Source organism: Heloderma suspectum, chromosome 1, assembly GCF_057233095.1.
Source record: "Heloderma suspectum isolate Gila_16-S chromosome 1, 16-S_ref, whole genome shotgun sequence".
Taxonomy (NCBI): Eukaryota; Metazoa; Chordata; class Lepidosauria; order Squamata; family Helodermatidae; genus Heloderma; species Heloderma suspectum.
The window spans coordinates 62439663-62458651 of record NC_139458.1 but is presented as its reverse complement, the minus strand read 5'-3'; the positions used below and the strand labels follow the sequence as shown (position 1 = coordinate 62458651).

The 18989-nt window shown below is 41.9% G+C and overlaps 1 protein-coding gene across 6 annotated transcripts in view; it reads left to right on the top strand.

Moving 5' to 3' along the window:
• AQR (aquarius intron-binding spliceosomal factor) overlaps positions 1–17959 on the top strand; it is an 82297-nt gene extending 64338 nt beyond the window's left edge. For 3 of the 6 annotated variants that reach the window (XM_084844375.1, XM_084844412.1, XM_084844402.1), the window contains exons 32-35: positions 1697–1782; positions 9517–9691; positions 9891–10004; positions 15284–17959. In XM_084844375.1, the coding sequence (XP_084700501.1) occupies positions 1697–1782; positions 9517–9691; positions 9891–10004; positions 15284–15592 (684 nt within the window). In that variant the 3' untranslated portion in view covers positions 15593–17959. Of the gene's footprint in view, positions 1–1696; positions 1783–9516; positions 9692–9890; positions 10005–15280 lie in introns of all 6 variants that reach the window. The other 3 variants (XM_084844366.1, XM_084844385.1, XM_084844393.1) reach the window with 1 other exon arrangement.
• The last annotated feature ends 1030 nt before the right edge of the window (positions 17960–18989 follow it).

The following is an 18989-nucleotide window of genomic DNA, read 5'->3' as shown; positions in this document are numbered from 1 at the left end:
TTAGGCTTGGCGATCCTAGCTGGTGAACTATAGGAGATAATATTTGAAATTATATATGCAAATACCTTTTTGAATCATTAGTTCTCAAAATACATTGTTTTGCATATCAAAGGAAATGTTTTAAATTATCAAAACCTGTTCAGAAGAAAAAAATAAGCCCTCAAGTACAGCATGAGAAGTTATAATGGCTAATTACATTGCTTAGACTTTCTAGTTAGTTTTTCTTCTGTTTGCCCCACAGCAGTTATTTACAAGCAATATCAATTAAGATTAGAAAAACTAACAATTAGTAGTTGCATTTCAGGAATCCAATTACTGTACAGCGAAGAAGATGATTTTGATATTATGGCACCTCCTAAATTTTGCACAGATGTTTTTTGATGAAGACATTACATTTGAAATAAACAAATTAATTATGTATTTTCTTTATACTTCGAAGACTGTGTAGTTTAGGCACACATCCCTATTCTTGGTGCGTATTTCATCATTTTTATTGTATAAATACATACGGATTTAAGATTTTGGTGCATAGACACATACACACACACCACGCAGATCTCTCTCTCTCTCGCTCTCCCCCCCCCCCCACAGGTACTGCTTATGCTACCTTCTTAGAACCCCATTTATCCAAGCATGATTTTTGATATGTTGGTTCTAATAACAGTGAGACATTTGAGGTGCAATCTTGTGGTCCGTGGGAGTGTGTCCCAGGGCTGTAAAATACTGTGGACCTCCCCTTCTGCAAGTGTAGAGGGAGGTTGTCCCACAGACATCATCTCTGGACAGCAGCAGAATGTTCTGCTGCATTGGCAATGAAAACAAGGCAGTTTAGAGGAATGTTGGTGACAGCTGAGGATCCTAGGCCACCTCATTCAACTGATCCCCCCCCCCAAAAAAAACAAAATCAGAGCAGGACATTACACCGTGGGCCAAGCTGGCATAATACATTCCAGAGGGAACAAAAGGAGGAGAAATGGCCACCCCCTCTCTGTCCCAGCTGGGACAAGCCACCAGGGCTTAGGAAGGAGTGGTTCCTCCGCTATGCACCTCCTCCACCAGCAGCTGCTTAGAATTGCTTGGCCCATATGTTAAGACATAAATGTTCTTGCAGAATTTCCTAACTCCTCTTCCAATGGTAGCTGGTAAAGAGGTACGTATGAGTTTAGTTTATATTAGAGGAGCAGTTCTGATTTGAAGCCAGCAAAAGCTAGGCATGCATGTCTCATTGAAATGAATAAAGCTTGTGAGTATATCTGTGGGCTTTAGTCCTATTAAAAGCAGTCTGGGTTGTGCCCAGTAGTGGCAGTCCAGTTAGACTTCTGAGACATGCACAAAGGCTTGCAGGAGTGTACGGGGGGATCTGACATTTTTCTGAACATACCCTTTTCTGAAAGCAACAGCTTTCTGAAAACCCCAAGTTCCAAAGCTAAGTGGGCAGAAGACAACTTTCAGGACAGACAGAGACTGGGAAGTTCTGTTTTGCATGTGGAGTTCTCTGGTTTGTACCCAATATGTGTTTGATTTTTGTTACTAAGAATGGCATTTTCACTGTTGCCTGCTCTTGTTCCTAAGGGGGTAAATTTTTAGCATCATTTCAGAATGGGACCTTTTGCTCAAAAAGTTTGCTTTCACCAAAATGTCCTTTTGAAATCCCATTAAGATGCCATTGAGTAAGCACTCTCCATTTTTCCACTAGGTGACAACTGTAGACAGATTTCAAGGTCAGCAAAATGATTATATAATCCTTTCACTTGTGCGAACCAAGGCAGTTGGACACTTGAGGTATGTCATAATATATTGTCATACAGGGCACAATCCAGTCCTCCCATAAGTGGAGTGCTCATGAACAGAGGATTCACATATAGCTCAATAGAACCATGTTTCCCCCCAATTAGCTATTATGAATATTGGGGTACATGTCTACCATATCCCATCCAGCCTTCCCTCTCTGTGCATTGCTGGTAAGGAAACCAGGGCTCTGTTGAGTCCTATGGGAATTATCCATGTTTGGGTGTTGCATGCAGTAGATCTGGATTGTGCTTGGAGATTTTAAAATATATCATTCAACTTCTTGGACATTTTCTTTTTACATATGCACTTATATTCTGCAGTACTAAGACTCACCTATGCATAGTATTGGCAATTACCTTTAAAGCCCTAAATGTCCAGGATACCTAAAAGTCCAGGATACCTAAAGCAGGGGCAGACAGAAAGTAGATCTCCAAATGTTTTGGACTTCCACCCCAGCATTCCTGACCATTGGCCATACTGGCAGGGGCTTCTGAAAGATGAAATCCAAAACATCTGGAGATCTACATTTTGCCCAACTCGTAATGGATCACCTCCTCCCATACCAGCCTGCCTGCTGCCAAAAATCTGGTGAAGCAGTCCTTCTCTGTGCCCCATCTAGAGAAAGGTTTCTCTGCAGTAGCATCCACATTGTGGAACATATTTCTTCATGGGGTTCGGTCTCTTGCCATTTTCCACCAGGTAATGTATACCTTTCTGTTCTAGCAGGCTTTTGCCTTGCTGGGTAGGAAATATTTTGATTTACAGATTTTTTTTTGTCTGTCATACCCACTTCTATTGTATTGTATGGAGGCTGTGGTTTTATTGTGAGATGGTAATTTTAAGTGAAGTTAAGTTGTCATCAGCTTAGGCATCAGAAAAGTCGGATATACAATTTCTTATAAATAAATAAGATTTATAACAAATTGAAGTAACAAAGCATTTATGGAAAGAAATTCAAAGCTTGATTCCAATCTATAGATTTCTCAGTAACATCCTTTATAGCCACCATGTCCACTGCTGTTTAATTATATCTTCAACCCCCAGCTATGTTACATTATCACTTAGTTTCAGAAATTGTCAAAGGATTTAAATGGTCCTGAAAGAGACTGTTTCACCTAAGTGGTCTTTTTATTTTGTATATGATGTGCACTACATCTGTGCAAACACATTGTACATAAGGATTAGAGTTCTTCCACCCATTCTCAGTGGGAAGAGATATGGGTGCCAACTACTTTCAGATTTCTAATCTACTCTCTCTGATTGTGATGAAAACTGTCATGGCCTGCTATCTAGTTAGAGCACACAAGTTTCCTACAGTTAAGCAGAACACCTGAGCATAGTAATTGTTTTTTTAAAAAGCATAAATGCTACGGAATAGCTTTTCATGCTTCTTTGATAGATTGTAAATTCTCCTTTAGTGGAAAGGCAGTCTGCTGTTTTGTGCAAGCCCCATTGAGACTTGCACAAGATTATAGTATAGTTGAATTGAATTCAATCTGCTTTTTGAGATAGTATAAATGCAATGACATCTTGTACTAAATCCTGGATTTATTTGTTCTAATATATGGCCTGCTTGAAAGACGATGCCACTTGGTAGCTAACCTAATGACTAGCCCTGGCAACTTCTCAAGAAGAATGTACAGTGACAAAGGGCTATTCAAATGCATGCTATGAAGCTATCAAAACTGAACTTTGATTTGCCTACATGTTTTGAAATTCCCCACATGAAGCAGTCCTCTTGTCTGTCACACCAAGTGAGGGAAATAATTTATGAACTGGAGTGTCTACACAGACTCCAGCTGGTGAAAAAGCAGCTGGTGGGAGGATTTGCAGGGGAAAGTCAGTGGGTGGGGGCAGAAGTCAAGGACCCCTCTTGCTGCCTGCTGGTCTCACTTGCAAATGTGTTTGCTTCCATTGCTGCTTAAAACAGCCGGACTTCCCCAAGACAAGTTAGCCACTGAATATATAGGAGTGTCCAGGCTCCTACATCGAACCATTGGGGGGGGGGGGGGTTGCACATGAGGAAGGGAGCCCATAGCCAGGATCCTTCAACTAAAATATCAGAGGTGCAGCCAAGCACACATTTCTCTCTGTTCGGTGATTATCTGTTGGAAAGTGGTGATATCCATTAGCACAGGGACCACAGTAGGGAGGATTGTAGCTCAGAAGGTTCCAGGTTCAGTACCTGGCATCTTGAGGTAGGGCTAGGAAAGAATCTTGCCTGAAACCCTAGAGAGCCACTGTTAGTCAGTGTCAGCAATACTGAGCAAGATGGACAAATGTCTGATTTGGTATAAGGCAGCTTCCAGTGTTCACGGAACGTTGGAACAGAGCAAGGACCAAAAGTAGTGACAGCATATCACCAGTGAACTTTGTTGGATGATTTTTGTTAGAAGTGCACAAATGTCCAAACACCAAAGTAGTTAAGTAACCAGTAATAATTTGGTACCAAATACTGAAGGTGAATTTTCCTCCAGTAATTAAGAAGATTTTTTTTAAAAAGACACAAAAACTTGGCATGTGTTACCAATTTCATGGAGAGTCAGAGCCTCAAATCTGAACATGAATATACCTCCAGGTTTATATATATATATATATATATATATATATATGTTGGAAAATAGAACAATTTCTATTCCTATGGAAACACTTGGGCAAAAGATGTTGAGAGATTTTCTGTGGTTAGGGGAAAAAATGAGAGGCTGCAGCTACTATTCAAAAGCCATATGAAAAGGGTGGAATGAGATATCAAAATGTAACGTATTATTATTATTATTATTATTATTATTATTATTATTATTAATGTGACTCTGCTGAAAACGACTGGTAAATGGAATGAATAACCAAACTGCTTGCCCTGGTAACTTATTGAGCAAAGCTGTGTTAAAATATTGAATAATTCTAACCCCTGGGCTTAACAGGGAAATACAATCAGGGCCAGAAATATTGGAACAAGTATAACTGTTTTGGCAGTTGGCCTCTGTACACCACCACGTTGAAGTTGGAAGGAAACACACCCAGATGGGAGCGAAGTCAGGACTTTCAGCTGTAATTCAAGGGGTTTGACAAAAGTGGGGCACAAACCATTCAGGAAGTACAGCCAGTGGCATAAACACACACCCATCATTGGTGGCTCATAAGTAATGGAACGAACGGTTGACAAGCAGCTGCATGGCCAGGTGTGGCCTGTTTCCTGGGTACCCCATGACCAATCAAGCAGATAAAAGGCCTGGAGGTGGTTCTGAGTGTTACATTTGCATTTGGTAGCTGTTCACTGGAACTCCCAACATGAGGTCCAAAGAGGTGTCCATGCGAGTGAAGGAGGCCATCATTAGGCTGAGGAAACAAAATAAACCCATCAGAGAGATAGCAAAAACAGTGGGAGTGGCCAACACAACAGTTTGGAACATCCTGAAAAAGAAGGAATTAACTGGCAAGCTCAGCAACAGCAAAAGGCCTGAAAGACAACTAAAGTGGATGACCGCAGAATTCTGCTCATGGTGAAGAGGAACCCTTTCACAACATCTAGCCAGGTCAAGAACGCTCCTGAGGAGGTAGGTATGTCATTGTCAACATCTACAGTCAAGAGACGGCTTTATGAATGTAAATACAGAGGCTTCACAACAAGGTGCAAACCACTGGTAACACTCAGGAATAGACAGGCCAGATTAGCCTTTGCCAGCAAATACCTAAAAAAGGCTGCCCAGTTCTGGAATAAGATTCTTTGGACTGATGAAACCAAGATTAACTTGTACCAGAATGATGGGAAGAGAAAAGTATGGAGAAGGAAAGGAACAGCTCATGATCCAAAACATACCACATCATATGTCAAACATGGTGGAGGCAGTGTTATGGCATGGGCATGTATGGCTACCAATGGAACCGGGTCACTGGTGTTTATTGGTGACCTGACTGCTGATAAAAGCAGCAGGACGAATTCTGAAGTGTATAGGGATATACTTTCTGCTCAGATTCAGCCGAACGCTGCCAAACTGATAGGATGCCGCTTCATATTGCAGATGGATAGTGACCCAAAACATACAGCAAAAGCTACCCAAGAGTTTCTCAAGGCAAAGAAATGGGATGTTCTTCAATGGCCAAGTCAGTCACCTGATCTCAACCCAATAGAGCATGCTTTTCACTTACTGAAGACAAGACTGAAGGCAGAAAGACCCACAAACAAGCAGCAGCTGAAGGCAGCTGCAGTAAAGGCCTGGCAAAGCATCTCGAGGGAGGAAACTCAGCATTTGGTCACGTCCATGGGTTCCAGACTTCAGGCAGTCATTGACTGCAAAGGCTTTTCATCCAGGTATTAAAGGCGATCCTTAAGTTTGAAATGATGTTGGTTTGTTCCATTACTTATGAGCCACCAACGATGGGTGTGTGTGTATGCCACTGGCTGTACTTCCTGAATGGTTTGTTGTTGTTGTTCAGTCGTGTCCGAATCTTCGTGACCCCATGGACCATAGCACGCCAGGCCTTCCTGTCCTGTGCTCTCTCCTGGAGCGTGCTCAAGTCCATATTCATTGCATCAGTGATGCTATCTAGCCATCTCATCCTCTGCCGTCCCCTTCTCCTTTTGCCTTCCATCTTTCCCAGCATCAGGGTCTTTTCCAGGGAGTTTTCTCTTCGCATTAGGTGGCCAAAATATTGGAGCTTCAGCTTCGGTATCTGTCCTTCCAATGAGCACTCAGGGTTGATTTCCTTTAGGATTGACTGATTTGACCTCCTTGCAGTCCAGGGGACTCTCCAGCACCACAGTTCGAAAGCATCAATTTTTCGGCGCTCAGCCTTCCTTATAGTCCAGCTCTCACAGCCATACATTACTACTGGGAAAACCATAGCTTTGATTAGATGGACCTTTGTCGGCAAGGTGATGTCTCTGCTTCTTACTATGCTGTCTAGGTTTGCCATAGCTTTCCTCCCAAGGAGCAAGTGCCTTTTAATTTCATGGCTACAGTTACTGTCTGCGGTGATCTTGGAGCCCAAGAAAATAAAATCTGTCACTGCTTCCATTTCTTCCCCTTCCATATGCCAAGAAGTGATGCGGCCAGATGCCATGATCTTAGTTTTTTTAATGTTGAGTTTCAAACCAGCTTTTCACTCTCCTCTTTCACCCTCAACAAGAGGCTCTTTAGATCCTCCTTGCTTTCTGCCATTAGGGTGGTATCATCTGCGTATCTGAGGTTGTTGATAATTCTCCTGGCAATCTTAATTCCGACCTGTGATACATCCAGCCCGGCGTTTCTCATGATGTACTCTGCATATAAGTTAAATAAGCAGGGCAACAATATGCGGCCTTGTCATACTCCTTTCCGAATTTTGAACCAGTCGGTTGTTCCATGTCTGGTTCTTACTGTTGCTTCTTGACCCTCATACAGGTTTCTCAGGAGACAGGTAAGGTGGTCTGGTACCCCCATCTCTTTCAGAATTTGCCACAGTTTGTTGTGATCCACACAATCAAAGGCTTTAGCTTAGTCAATGAAGCAGAAATAGACGTTTTTCTGGAATTCTCTTGCTTTCTCCATGATCCAGCGAATGTTGGCGATTTGATCTCTAGTTCCTCTGCTTCTTCGGAACCCAGCTTGTACTTCCGGTAGTTCTCAGTTCACATACTGCTGAAGCCTAGCTTGTAGGATTTTGAGCATAACCTTGCTGGCATGTGAAATGAGCGCAATTGTTACGGTAATTTGAACACTCTTTGGCGTTGCCCTTCTTTGGAATTGGAATGTAAACTGACCTTTTCCAGTCTTGTGGCTACTGTTGAGTGTTCCAAATTTGTTGGCATATTGAGTGCAGCACTTTAACAGCATCATCTTTTCCCACCCTTTTGTTGACTATGAGTGCTACTCCATTTCTTCTAAGGGTTTCTTGCCCACAGTAGTAGATGTAATGGTCACCTGAATTAAATTCGCCCATGCTTGTCCATTTTAGTTTGCTGATTCCCAAGATGTCGATGTTCAATCTTGCCATCTCATGTTTGACCACCTCCAACTTACCTTGATTCATTGATCTTACATTCCAGGTTCCTAAACAATATTGTTCTTTACAGCATCGGATTTTCTTTTCACCACCAGGCACATCCACAGCTGAGTGTCCTTTTGGCTTTGGCCCAGCCACTTCACTCTTTCTGGCGCTACTTGGAAATACCCTCCGTTCTTCCCCATTAGTATATTGGACACCTTCCGACCTGAGGGGCTCATCTTCCGGCGTCATATCTTTTAGCCTTGTGATACGTTCCATGGGGTTTTCTTGGCAAGAATACTGGAGTGGGTTGCCATTTCCTTCTCCAGTGGACCACATTTTGTCAGAACTCTCTGCCATGACCTGTCAGTCTTGGGTGGCCCTGCACGGCATAGCTTATGGCTTCACTGAGTTACGCAAGCCCCTTTGCCACAACAGGGCAGTGATCCATGAAGGGGCCTGAATGGTTAGTGCCCCACTTTTGTCAACCCCCTTGAATTACAGCTGAAAGTCCTGACTTCGCTCCCATCTGGATGTGTTTCCTTTCAACTTCAATGTGGTGGTGTACAGAGGCCAACTGCCAAAACAGTTATCCTTGTTCCAATATTTCTGGCCCTGACTGTACACTCAAAGAGCTGTCTTTAAGGAAACACATATTTGCTTCAAGCCTTTGGCAAAATTTGGAACAAAGTTTAAAGGAACCTTAGTCCTGGCAAATGAGATGATAACTCTCAAACACAGTAGTAAGTTATCATCCCCATAGTATTTGAATGGGTATGTGGGGCCTCTTGTGTCTAAGCATTGAGATCATTGTAATTAATGTAAATAGCACCCCCATAGTTTCATTGGCAAAAATACTGGTGCGATGGGAGGCAGAGGATTATACATCTTTAACAGTGGAAGGCGACACAAGGCAAATGTTTCAACGTTTTTCTGGCATCACAGCAATCTGTTGTCCTAGAATTACTTAATGGTTCTCAAAATCTGTCTGTATGACTTAGCACTCCTTTGGGAAGGGCTGCAGTTCAGTGGTAGAGCAGGTAGAGCACATACTTTGCATCTAGAAGGTGCCGGGTAGCCCAGGGAAAGATTCCTGTCTGAAACCCCAGGGAGCCACTACTAGCCAGCGAAAACGGCACTGAGCTAAATGGATCGGTGGTCTGACTCAGTGACGGGGTTCGGAGGACACACCACTGCTTGTCGTGGGTTATTTAGTGAGCTGCAGTGCCCATGGGCACCAGGTAACTTATCCAACCCCCACTCGGGGTTTTTCGTGTGGTGTGAACCCAGTGAGTGTAGGTTATATGAGGGTTAAACAATAGACCATGAGTTATGCAAGGGCTGTTTACTCCTTGCATAACCAACACTCACCAGGTTTGCATGACACGACAATCCCCGAAATGGGGTTGCATATTAAAAATGGCAGCTGCATACACCACAACCTCACTGTGGGTTAAATAACCCACGGCGAGGCTGTGGCGTGTGTGTCTGCCATTTTCAATAATCCATGGTGGGCTGTCACATCATGCGAACAGCCCCAGTATAAGGCAGCTTCCTGTGTTTTTTTCCTTTCTTTAAAAATGTTTAATTAACGAGTAGTAGTAGTGCTAGCATTCTGAGGGAAGAAATGCATATCTTTGGATATGTTGTCTGAATTGTTGAAGCAGTTTTTTAATGGTGGGTGATCATAAGATTGATCCAGTGGCAAATGACTTTATAGTTGATTTTAACGATATGCTAATTTCATTTTACCTCTTGAAGGGATGTTCGGCGTTTGGTGGTTGCTATGTCACGAGCCAGACTTGGGCTGTATATATTTGCAAGAGTATCGCTATTCCAGAACTGCTTTGAGCTGACTCCAGCTTTCAGCCAGCTCACCGCTCGCCCTCTTCAGCTGCATATAATCCCCACAGAATATTTTCCAACAGTCCGGCAGGTATGACTAGCTGTGTTGAATTACAGATACAGAGTATAGTGCTGACTGTAGTGTAAGAATTGAAACAGTCTTTTCCCTCTAGCTCTTAAGGGCATAACTTTCATAGGGAGGCTTTTAATTTTTATATCTGACTACAGAAGTGCTCTTGTCTTGGTTTTGTTCTAGACCTCTAAACAGTGCCTGTTTTCTCTTCCCCTAGAATGGACAACATCCTTCTCATCAAATACATGTTATAAAGAATATGCCTCAGATGGCCAACTTTGTGTACAATATGTACATGCATATGATACAAAGTACACGCCAACACAGACAGGTAAAGAATACTGAAAGTTGAGCAAACATCTGTCATTTGTTTTGTTCAAATGTCATGGGTGAAAGCACTTGGAGGGCGCAATCGTATGGGGATAGTTGGCTACCTCTGAACTCGGAGGGGACCAACTATCCAAGGCAGGGCGGGCAGAGCGTGGAGGGGATCTTCTCCGCGCTCTAGACGCCCTGCATTTGCGGCTAAACAGTTGATTTTGGCTGTCTAGCCAGGTGATTTGGAGCGGGGGAGGCTGGATGGTGCATAGGAAGCATCGTACTGCCCCTCCTCACCCCCAGGAACACCCCCTTTCTCCCAGCTCCACGCTGCTCTTCTGAGCACAGAGCTAGGAGCGAATTGCACCACCTACGAGGCGGTGGGGGAGGGGGCAGGGAGGCGGTTTTCTGGGAACCAACCTTGGAGCACTGGCTCTGAGGTCGGTTTCTGAAAACCAAAAAATCCTATGGTCATCTAGCCACTGTCTAGTGGCCATGTGATTGTGCCCTTAATGAATTTATGTGGAATTGATGAATTTATGAAGAGTTGAGAAAATCTGGTGGCTAGCTAGAAGGGTTTGGTTGGCTTCTTTTTATTTTTTCTTTTAAGTTAGCAAACTTCTGGTGTCTTACTCTGAGTAACTTGCTAAGCTCAAGAAATATTTCTATCATATAATTAATACAGTACCTTTAGCAATAACATATGAGTGCTCATTCGGCGTGATAATGTCAAACCTGTTTTTATAAAACAGGATGATGATAGCGAGGGGATGGAAGGTATAGAAGCAGTGGATGCAGCTATCAAATAGAGTGTATCCACAAATGACTGGAGTCAATTAACACAACAATAGAAGCTTCAAACAGCATGGTTGAACTTTAGACTGATTATACTGTCACCATTTATCTCCTTTTTCACTTCTGTTAGCAAAACGTATGTGTCTTCTAGCTGGTAAAGATTGTGAGCGAGTTCGGACGATCAGCGGAGGAAACAACCAAGCATCGATTGTTTCCTCCACCCCCGTGAGCACCAGTTGTGTAACCAGGATTACCCTAATTAGCTGCGCTGCATTGCGGGTTACTGTGTCATCTGAACCCAGCACGTGGTGCGGGTGTAGTTCATTTTCATCCGCCCTATGCCTTGCAGTATGAGTTGTAGGGTGGGTGAAAATGAACTATTCCCCTCCTATGCACTGGCTTCGGATGACATGGCAACCTGCAATGTGGCATGGGTAATTAGGGTAATCCCTGTCCTGCAACCAATGGGGATGGAGGAAACAACTGACACAGAGTTGTTTCCTCCACTGATCATCCGCACTCAGTCACAGGAGTTTTGTTTTGTTTTATTTATATATTTATTTACAATATTTATATACCACTCCGCATCAGAAGATTTCGGACCGGTGAACAACAGCATGTTAAAACATTTTTTAAAAGACAAGTTCCAATAAGGTCAAATTTAATAAAACGTGGCTGGTCATGCAAGGAAGGCCTCTCAAAATAACAATGTCTTCAGGAGGTGCCAAAAGAAACACAAGGTTGGCGCCTGCCTGCCTGACCTCCAAACACAGGGAATTCCACAGGGAGGGGGCCACCATGCTGTAGGCTCTTTTCCTGGTGGACTCCAACCAGGCCATAGGTCCATGTCCACCTTATAGGTAAAATAAATAGCCTAAATGTGTGTTCCAAATACATATTTTTTAGAAATGCTTGCAACTAGTAATGTAAAAAGAAATTAGTGTTTGCTAGGCCTCTTACATGGCGAAAGCAGTGTGTCTGCTGCTTCCCCCTAGCTCCATCCCATGCTTATTTGGTATTATCTGTATGAAGTAAATCACATAGGACAAGCTGATTATGTGGTTACTCCTGCAATACCATCGCCACTACTCATGTGATGGGACTTCCCTGTCCTCTCCTCCCTCCTGCACCCCCAGCACTTCCCAAATCTGCTCTGGTCCCCAGCCCCCAGTGAAACTGATTGGCAGTCATTCGAATAAGGGCAGAAAAAGGAAAGTATTTCTTCACAGATAATGTAATTAATTTATGGAATTCACTGCCACAAGTTGTGGTAATGGCCACCAGCTTAGATGGCTTTTAAAAGATGATTAGAGAAATTGAAGGAGGACAGCTCTGGAAGACAGTTGCCTTCATATCCTGCTTCTAGGTTTCCTAGAGACATCTGATTGGCCACTGTGGGGAGCACAAATCTGGACTAAATACATGTTTGTTCTTATCCTCTGGAGCTCTTGTTGAAGAATATAAGAAGAGCCCTGCTCACGAAAGAATGTCTGCAGACCAAAAGTACATCTAGTCCCAAAAGTATGACATGAGGCCAATAGTTTGTTTTCATTTGTTTGCATTTAAGTAAGTAAATAAATATTTTTAAAACATCAAATTAAATAAACAACAGAAAAAGTAATTAAACAGCGAAGTGTTAAAACTCAGAGCAAACATTAAAATAGCAGCAGATAAAGTCAGAATTCCCAAACTGCAGAGCATAAAACACTCTGATAGCTAAAAAGTTATCCACCTGATGGCTAAAAAGCCTTGGTGAATAAAAGCATCCATATGTTCTTAATATGGAAATAAGAGTGAGTGGAGCACATTGGTTGTGTTAAGACATCATGCTAACCTATGGTTTAAGAAGATGTGAATAAGCCTCTCCTGTCCACAGGCTTACAACCTCGTTTTGCTTCCCCTCCCTCATGGTTTTGAGGAGGAGTTCAGAAGCTTTTGCTTCTGCGTTCGATTAACATCAGCTTCCTATTTTGTCCAAACCTGGTGAACTGTTAATCTTAACCATGGTTCGTTTCAAAGAAGCCAGCTTTCTAAACCATGGTTTGAAGTTGGCTTGTTTGAAACTAACCATAGTTCAAATTAACCACAGTTTGCCAGGTTTGGACAAGATGGCAAGCTGTGGTTAATCAAAAATGGAAGCGAAAACTGGCCATATTGGAGGAGGAGGGAGGCGGAGTGCATAAGCCTGGTGGTAGGCTCGGCTCATTCACGTCTTAGTAAGCCAAAGTTTGGAATGAAAATAGGAACGCAGCCATTGTGTGGCAACTACCACCCTATGCACATGTTATACATACAGACAAGGTATGTGTGAATAAAGGTGAGCAGGGCCACACCATTGCTCCCACCCCTTCAACTTCCATGCATTCTGCCAAACACACAAAGCATTAATTTGGAGGTGGGGCTAATTTTAAAAAAATCTAGGTAATTCCTTTAGCTCCAAATGTTTCTCTTCTCCCCTGCCCCTGAAAATGGGCCCTAGCGCTCTGCTAAAACAGGCTTATTGATAGGAATGAGAACTCCAGTGACTGATTGTTCTGAAGAGCAGGCTGCAAGTCCATTTTATGCTCAAACACTCACTGTCAGTAACTGGCAGTGACTGGCTAAACTTGTGAGTCCGTAACTTATGCTTATTCCCACAGACATGGCACAAATGCTGTGGTGCGTGTTCTCCACAGTACTGTTAAGATGTTATTTTTAACATCATGTTAGTCCATTCTTACAAAAAGACTTGAATGACAATAATCTTGCGTGGTTAAAAATTGTACCAGCTGCATCACAGAAGGAGCCCCAGTTTGTATCCGGCAGCATGAAATAACATATTTTGCCAAGAACAAAGGAATCCTTAATTTGAGAGATTCAGATTTTCTGAATGCCTATAATTAGTCTTCCAAAAATATCATTTTTGGTCACATATTGTGAGGTCTAGATATAGTAATTTCAAGGTTTAAGTGTCATTCTCTCAATGGTCGGTGTAACATCAAATCTCTCCATGGCTGTCAGGTCAGAAGCACGAGTTAATAGATAGAATTTCAGTTTAATCAAATGCTTCAATTCTAGGATATAAGAGCTCCCTTAAAACAATGAAATAGAATAGTGTGGGAGAATTGTGGGGGAGCGGGGGGAGTGGCAATTATTACTCTGTCTTCTTTATATCAAGACTGGCGTGACCAACTCTTTTCCAGTATAAGGGAAAGAGGAGGAATGTGAGGAGAGGAAGGCATATATATAATAATAGTTTATTGGATCAGTCTGTTTTCAGCATATGTCAACAAACCAAATAGACTTTTAAATGGAATGGCTAGTCATTTCTTCCATGTACCAAAAGGGCCTGTTTGGATGTTACATTCGCTTGTCCCAAGAGCAGTGAGTCAGAGGTCGGTCCCTGTTCTTTCTCTCACCTTTCCCTTTCTCTTTGCAAAGAATAGTCTTCCCCACCTAGGTGCCCTCCAGATGGACTTCCAACTCCCATCAGCCCCAGCCAGCAAGGCCAATGTTCAGGAATGCTGGGAGTTGTAGTCCAAAATAATCAGAAGGGCACCAAGTTGGGGAAGGCTGGCATAGAAGGCAACATCCAGTGTGAGCCACTGTAGTGGTTAGAGTGTTGGACTGGGACTTGAAAGACCCGGGTTCTAGTCCCCACTTGGCCATGAAGCTCACTGGGCAGTTACTGACTCTCAGACTAACCTACCTCACAGGGTTGTTGTGAGGATAAAATACAGAGGAGAAGAATCATGTGCCTTGAGCTCCTTAGAGGAAGGGCAGGATATAAATGCAATAAATAAATCCAAAGTAGGAGACCTACATGAAATGTTCTGGTTCAGGTGTTACCTCCTCCATACAACGAACTGAAAGGGGCAGGACGTGTGAGCACCATGGGCCTACCCCCAGTCTTAGCTTATGGAATTTGGGGGAGTAATATCATAGAGGTTTACAGAGGTGGGACATGCATAGGAAAAGCATGATTCAGGCTGCAATCTATGCACACTTACCTGAAAGTAAGTCCCATTGATTTCCCATTGAGTAAGTATAGAATTGCACTCTCCGGAGGGTTAATCCCCAGACCATCCTTTCTATTCTCAGAAGTGCTGTGATAAATAAATGGATTCCAAAATATTAACATATGATAATTCACACTGTTTCATCCCACTGAAAATGCTTGCTTGCTTTAATCGGATACTCATTTTCAAAAATGTGGTGAATCACCGCACTTGCATCTAGCTTTTTAAAATAGCTGTCTCTCTCTTGTGCTATCCCACATTAAACAATACTGTGTTGAGGTTATCGTATAAATTAGTGGTAATAACTGTAAGCAAGCAGCATGCAGGGAATTCCTGAGAAGCAACATCTGATTTCACAGGCTAGTGTATTTTGTATTGAATTGTGTTGAAATCTTCTAAGTATGCCTAGTTTGACCAAACATGTGGTTTAAATGTGAATGTATTCATAAACAAAATCCAGGCATGTTCATAGTGAATTCTTTCATTTTCTTATTAGCAGGATTTATTGCTTCCTCCAGCACTCATTGAAGAAAGTGAAACACTTCAGCCTCAGGACAGTGAAACACCTCAGTCTCAGGAAAGTGAAATAGTTCAGACTCAGGAAGGTGAAATAGTTCAAAGCAAGGAAGCTGAAATGGAAACAGAAACTGAAATAAAAAGCACACCAGTGGAAACTGTGGAAGATAAAGTTTTGGATGAGAAACAGAAGGCAGTAGAGGAAGAAGAGGAACATCGGAAGATGCCTGAACATCCTGGAAGAGATAGCGATAGTGAAGACAGTGAAATGGAGGACAGTGCTGAGAAATGAATCCTGAAAAAGAAATCTATATTAAGGAACTATGAAAAGATGACCAGTGCTGTGTGCACCCACGAACTACTTTAGTGTGCCAAACAGAAGTAAACAGTAATGATAATTGAAGTATAATTTCTCTCTAGCATAAACATTACAAGTGAACCATTATCATGGTTGTAATCAAAGGACTGCTGGCAGAATTACATTTCATGTTTTTACTTGTGTATGCTGTATTTAGTAAACCTTTTAAAAACTATTTGAATGCTTTTTATATTATAAACACATAGACAAATGGGGAAATCAGGAAGAAAACTAGGCTAGAACCCGTTTTCTTGAGAACTGCTTTGCTACTAACCAGGGATTCTTCATTTGGAAAAATATTCAGTCATATTATCGTGCACCTGTGGTCTGGAGCAGTGCACTCTAGGAACAGTTTTGTCAAATCTGCTATTTGTAACTGAAGGCATATGAATCGAGTCATTAGCTTTTGTAAGAAAAATGCTCATGGTTATGTGCTTTGCTGACTCAGGAAAACAACAACACCACTGTTTGCATTTTGATACTGGCCTTTCTGTGTAGAAAGTGATAGCCATGTGATCCCAAAGACATTTTTAAAAAACAAATAAACCCAAATCTCGCAATCAAATTCATTTGAAGAGGAGACATTTGCCTCGATTCAATGTTCATATATAAGAATAAGCCAGAATTCTGGCTTATTGTGAATGAGGCAGCTTGCATGCCAGAGCACAATGCTCATAAATGATAAGCCATGGTTCCCCTTAAACCCTGGCTTATTGTTATGTCTGCACCAGGCCACTGTCTCTGGTGTACATGTGGGATTCAGGGCTTTAATGCATAAAAGGTCTCCACAAAGCTTTGGCTTGTTGCCAGCAGAATTAACAGTAGTGTAAATGTGAGAAAAATAAATTTTCCTTTTGTTCAGATCTCATAGGCAATTCAGAAGCTACAATCACATAAGCTTACAATTCTTTTAAGTAGATCAGTGATATACTACAAGAGCAGATGTTCTAGATTAACTTTCACATGTACCTTCTGTAAATCCCCAGATTTACAATTGATAAAAGTTATTTTGGCAGATGATTGTGGATTTATAGCCATAAAATTAACCAAGCTTCACATTCTTGGCTGCCAAGATTTCCTGGTAAAAGATGCTAACAGGATTGCTCTGTTCAAAATATAGATAATTAAAAGAACATTTAAGTCTTCAAGCTATATTATTTATGTTTTCTTAGTTTTGCCTCTAGTCATGTGGCAAACTACAGTAATGTAAGCAAGTGGAAAGTGATGCACGCTAGGGCAAACAATTCCAACTTCAGGTATAAGCTGATGGGATCTTAGCTAGCACTAACCAACTAAGGGAGAGATCTTGGGGTTGTGGTGGACAGCTCAATGAAAATATCAATCCAGTGTGTGGCTGCTGTGAAAAAAGGCAAACTCCATGTTAGGCATAATTAGGAACAGAATTGAAAATAAAACTGCCAATATCATACTGCCCTTATACAAATCTATGGTGGACCACACTTAGAATATTGTGTACGCTTCTGGTCATTGGACCTAAAAAGGGAGATTGTAGAGTTGGAAAATGTGCAGAAAATGGCAACTAAAATTATCAAGGGGTTGGAGCAACTCCCCTATGAGGAAGGGTTACAACAGCTGGGAATGTTTAGTGTAGAAACAAGGTGAGTAAGGGGAGACATGATAGACGTGTACAAAATTATGCATGGTGTGGAGGAAGTGGGTAGGGGGACATTTTTCTCCCTTTCTCAAAGTAGTAGAACCCAAGGTCGTCCCATGAAGCTGATTGGAAGATTCAGGACAGATAAAAAGAAGTACTTCACATAGTGCACAGTTAAACTATGGAATTCACTTCCACAAGGTGTAGTGATGGCCACAAACGTGGATGCCTTTAAAACAGGATTGGAAAAATTCATGGAGGAAAAGGCTATCAACGGCTACTAGTTCTGATGGCTATATGCTACCTCCGGTATCCGAGGCAGTATGCCTATGTACACCAGTTGCTGGGGAACATGGGCAGGAGGGTGCTGCTGCACTCATGTTCTGCTTGTAGGTTTGCTGTGGGCAGCTTGTTGGCCACTGTGTGAGCAGGGGGCTGGACTAGATGGATCCTTGGTCTGATCCAGGATGACTCTTATATACAATGTTACATGCATACAAAAATATCAAGCAAAATAAGTTTGCCTTGTATTAAATGAAGGATAAAGTTGTCTTCTGTTAATGAGAATCAATACTTCTCACCCTGTCTTTTTCTGTAAGTTACATAGTATACTGACTTGATAATTTAGCCATCTGTGAATGTACATTCTTGAATTGTCTTGCCAAAGTAAAAAGACTATGGTTTTGAAAATACGTGGTTACATAAGTTCCATCATGTAAGAAAATGAATTGCAGCTTTTTAACCTGTCACTGAGAGAGGCCTAATGGTAAGAGCTTAGAGATTGGATGATAGTTTCATAAATTAACATTCATATACTTAATCAGGGATGAATCCTTCAGGCAGCATTTGACCAGCTCAGCTAAAGATTGTCTGCTTTCTAACCTATTTTCTAAAAAATATTCCAGTATCTAACAACTTTGGGGTTTTTTAATAGATCCAAACACTGGCAGGAACAGCTGCTGATAGTTTTATGTATTTAATGAAGCAACTTGAGATATTTTTGCTCATATACTTTAACATGGAGGCAGGATAGAAGTCTCAGTAGCAGGAGTACATTGCCCAAATTAGTGTAAGAAGCAATTGGTGAGAGTTTACAGAATATTTTTGCATTTAGTGTTTCTTAGTAGGTCCAGCTCTGTCGTTGGACATGTTCAGCAAGGAGTTTGAGAGCACTAAGCTGAGTGAAGGTGGAAGTGCTGAGCCTATCAGTGTCTGCACTAGCATTTAACAGGCTGGCAGACTGGGCACAATTTGTGGGGAATATGAAACAGGTGCCCATAGGTACTGCTGGGAAACAGAATTTGTGTATTTTATGTATTTAGGCATTTCTTGCTGCATCATCTGATGTAAATAGTAACAAAAGTAATTTAGTACTTGGGACATGCTATCATGCCCCTGATGAAAAATGCTTAGCGTGATCTTGAGATGGAGAATGAAATCAGGGCAGCATCCAATAGATAAAGTGTGCTAACGGGTGACTTCAGTTACCACAGACTGGATAAATATGTGTTCTGGTCGCAAGAAAGAGGTAAGATTTCTAGATATCCTAAATGACTGTGCTGTAAAACAGTTGGTCATAGAACTGACCAGAGGGGAGGAAACCCTGGACCTAATCCTATGTGTTTTAGGGCCTCGTGTAAGTGTGAATGCTGTTGAACCAAGTTGGAAGCAATGACCACAGCTATCAAATTTATTGTAGGTGGAAAATTGCCAAAG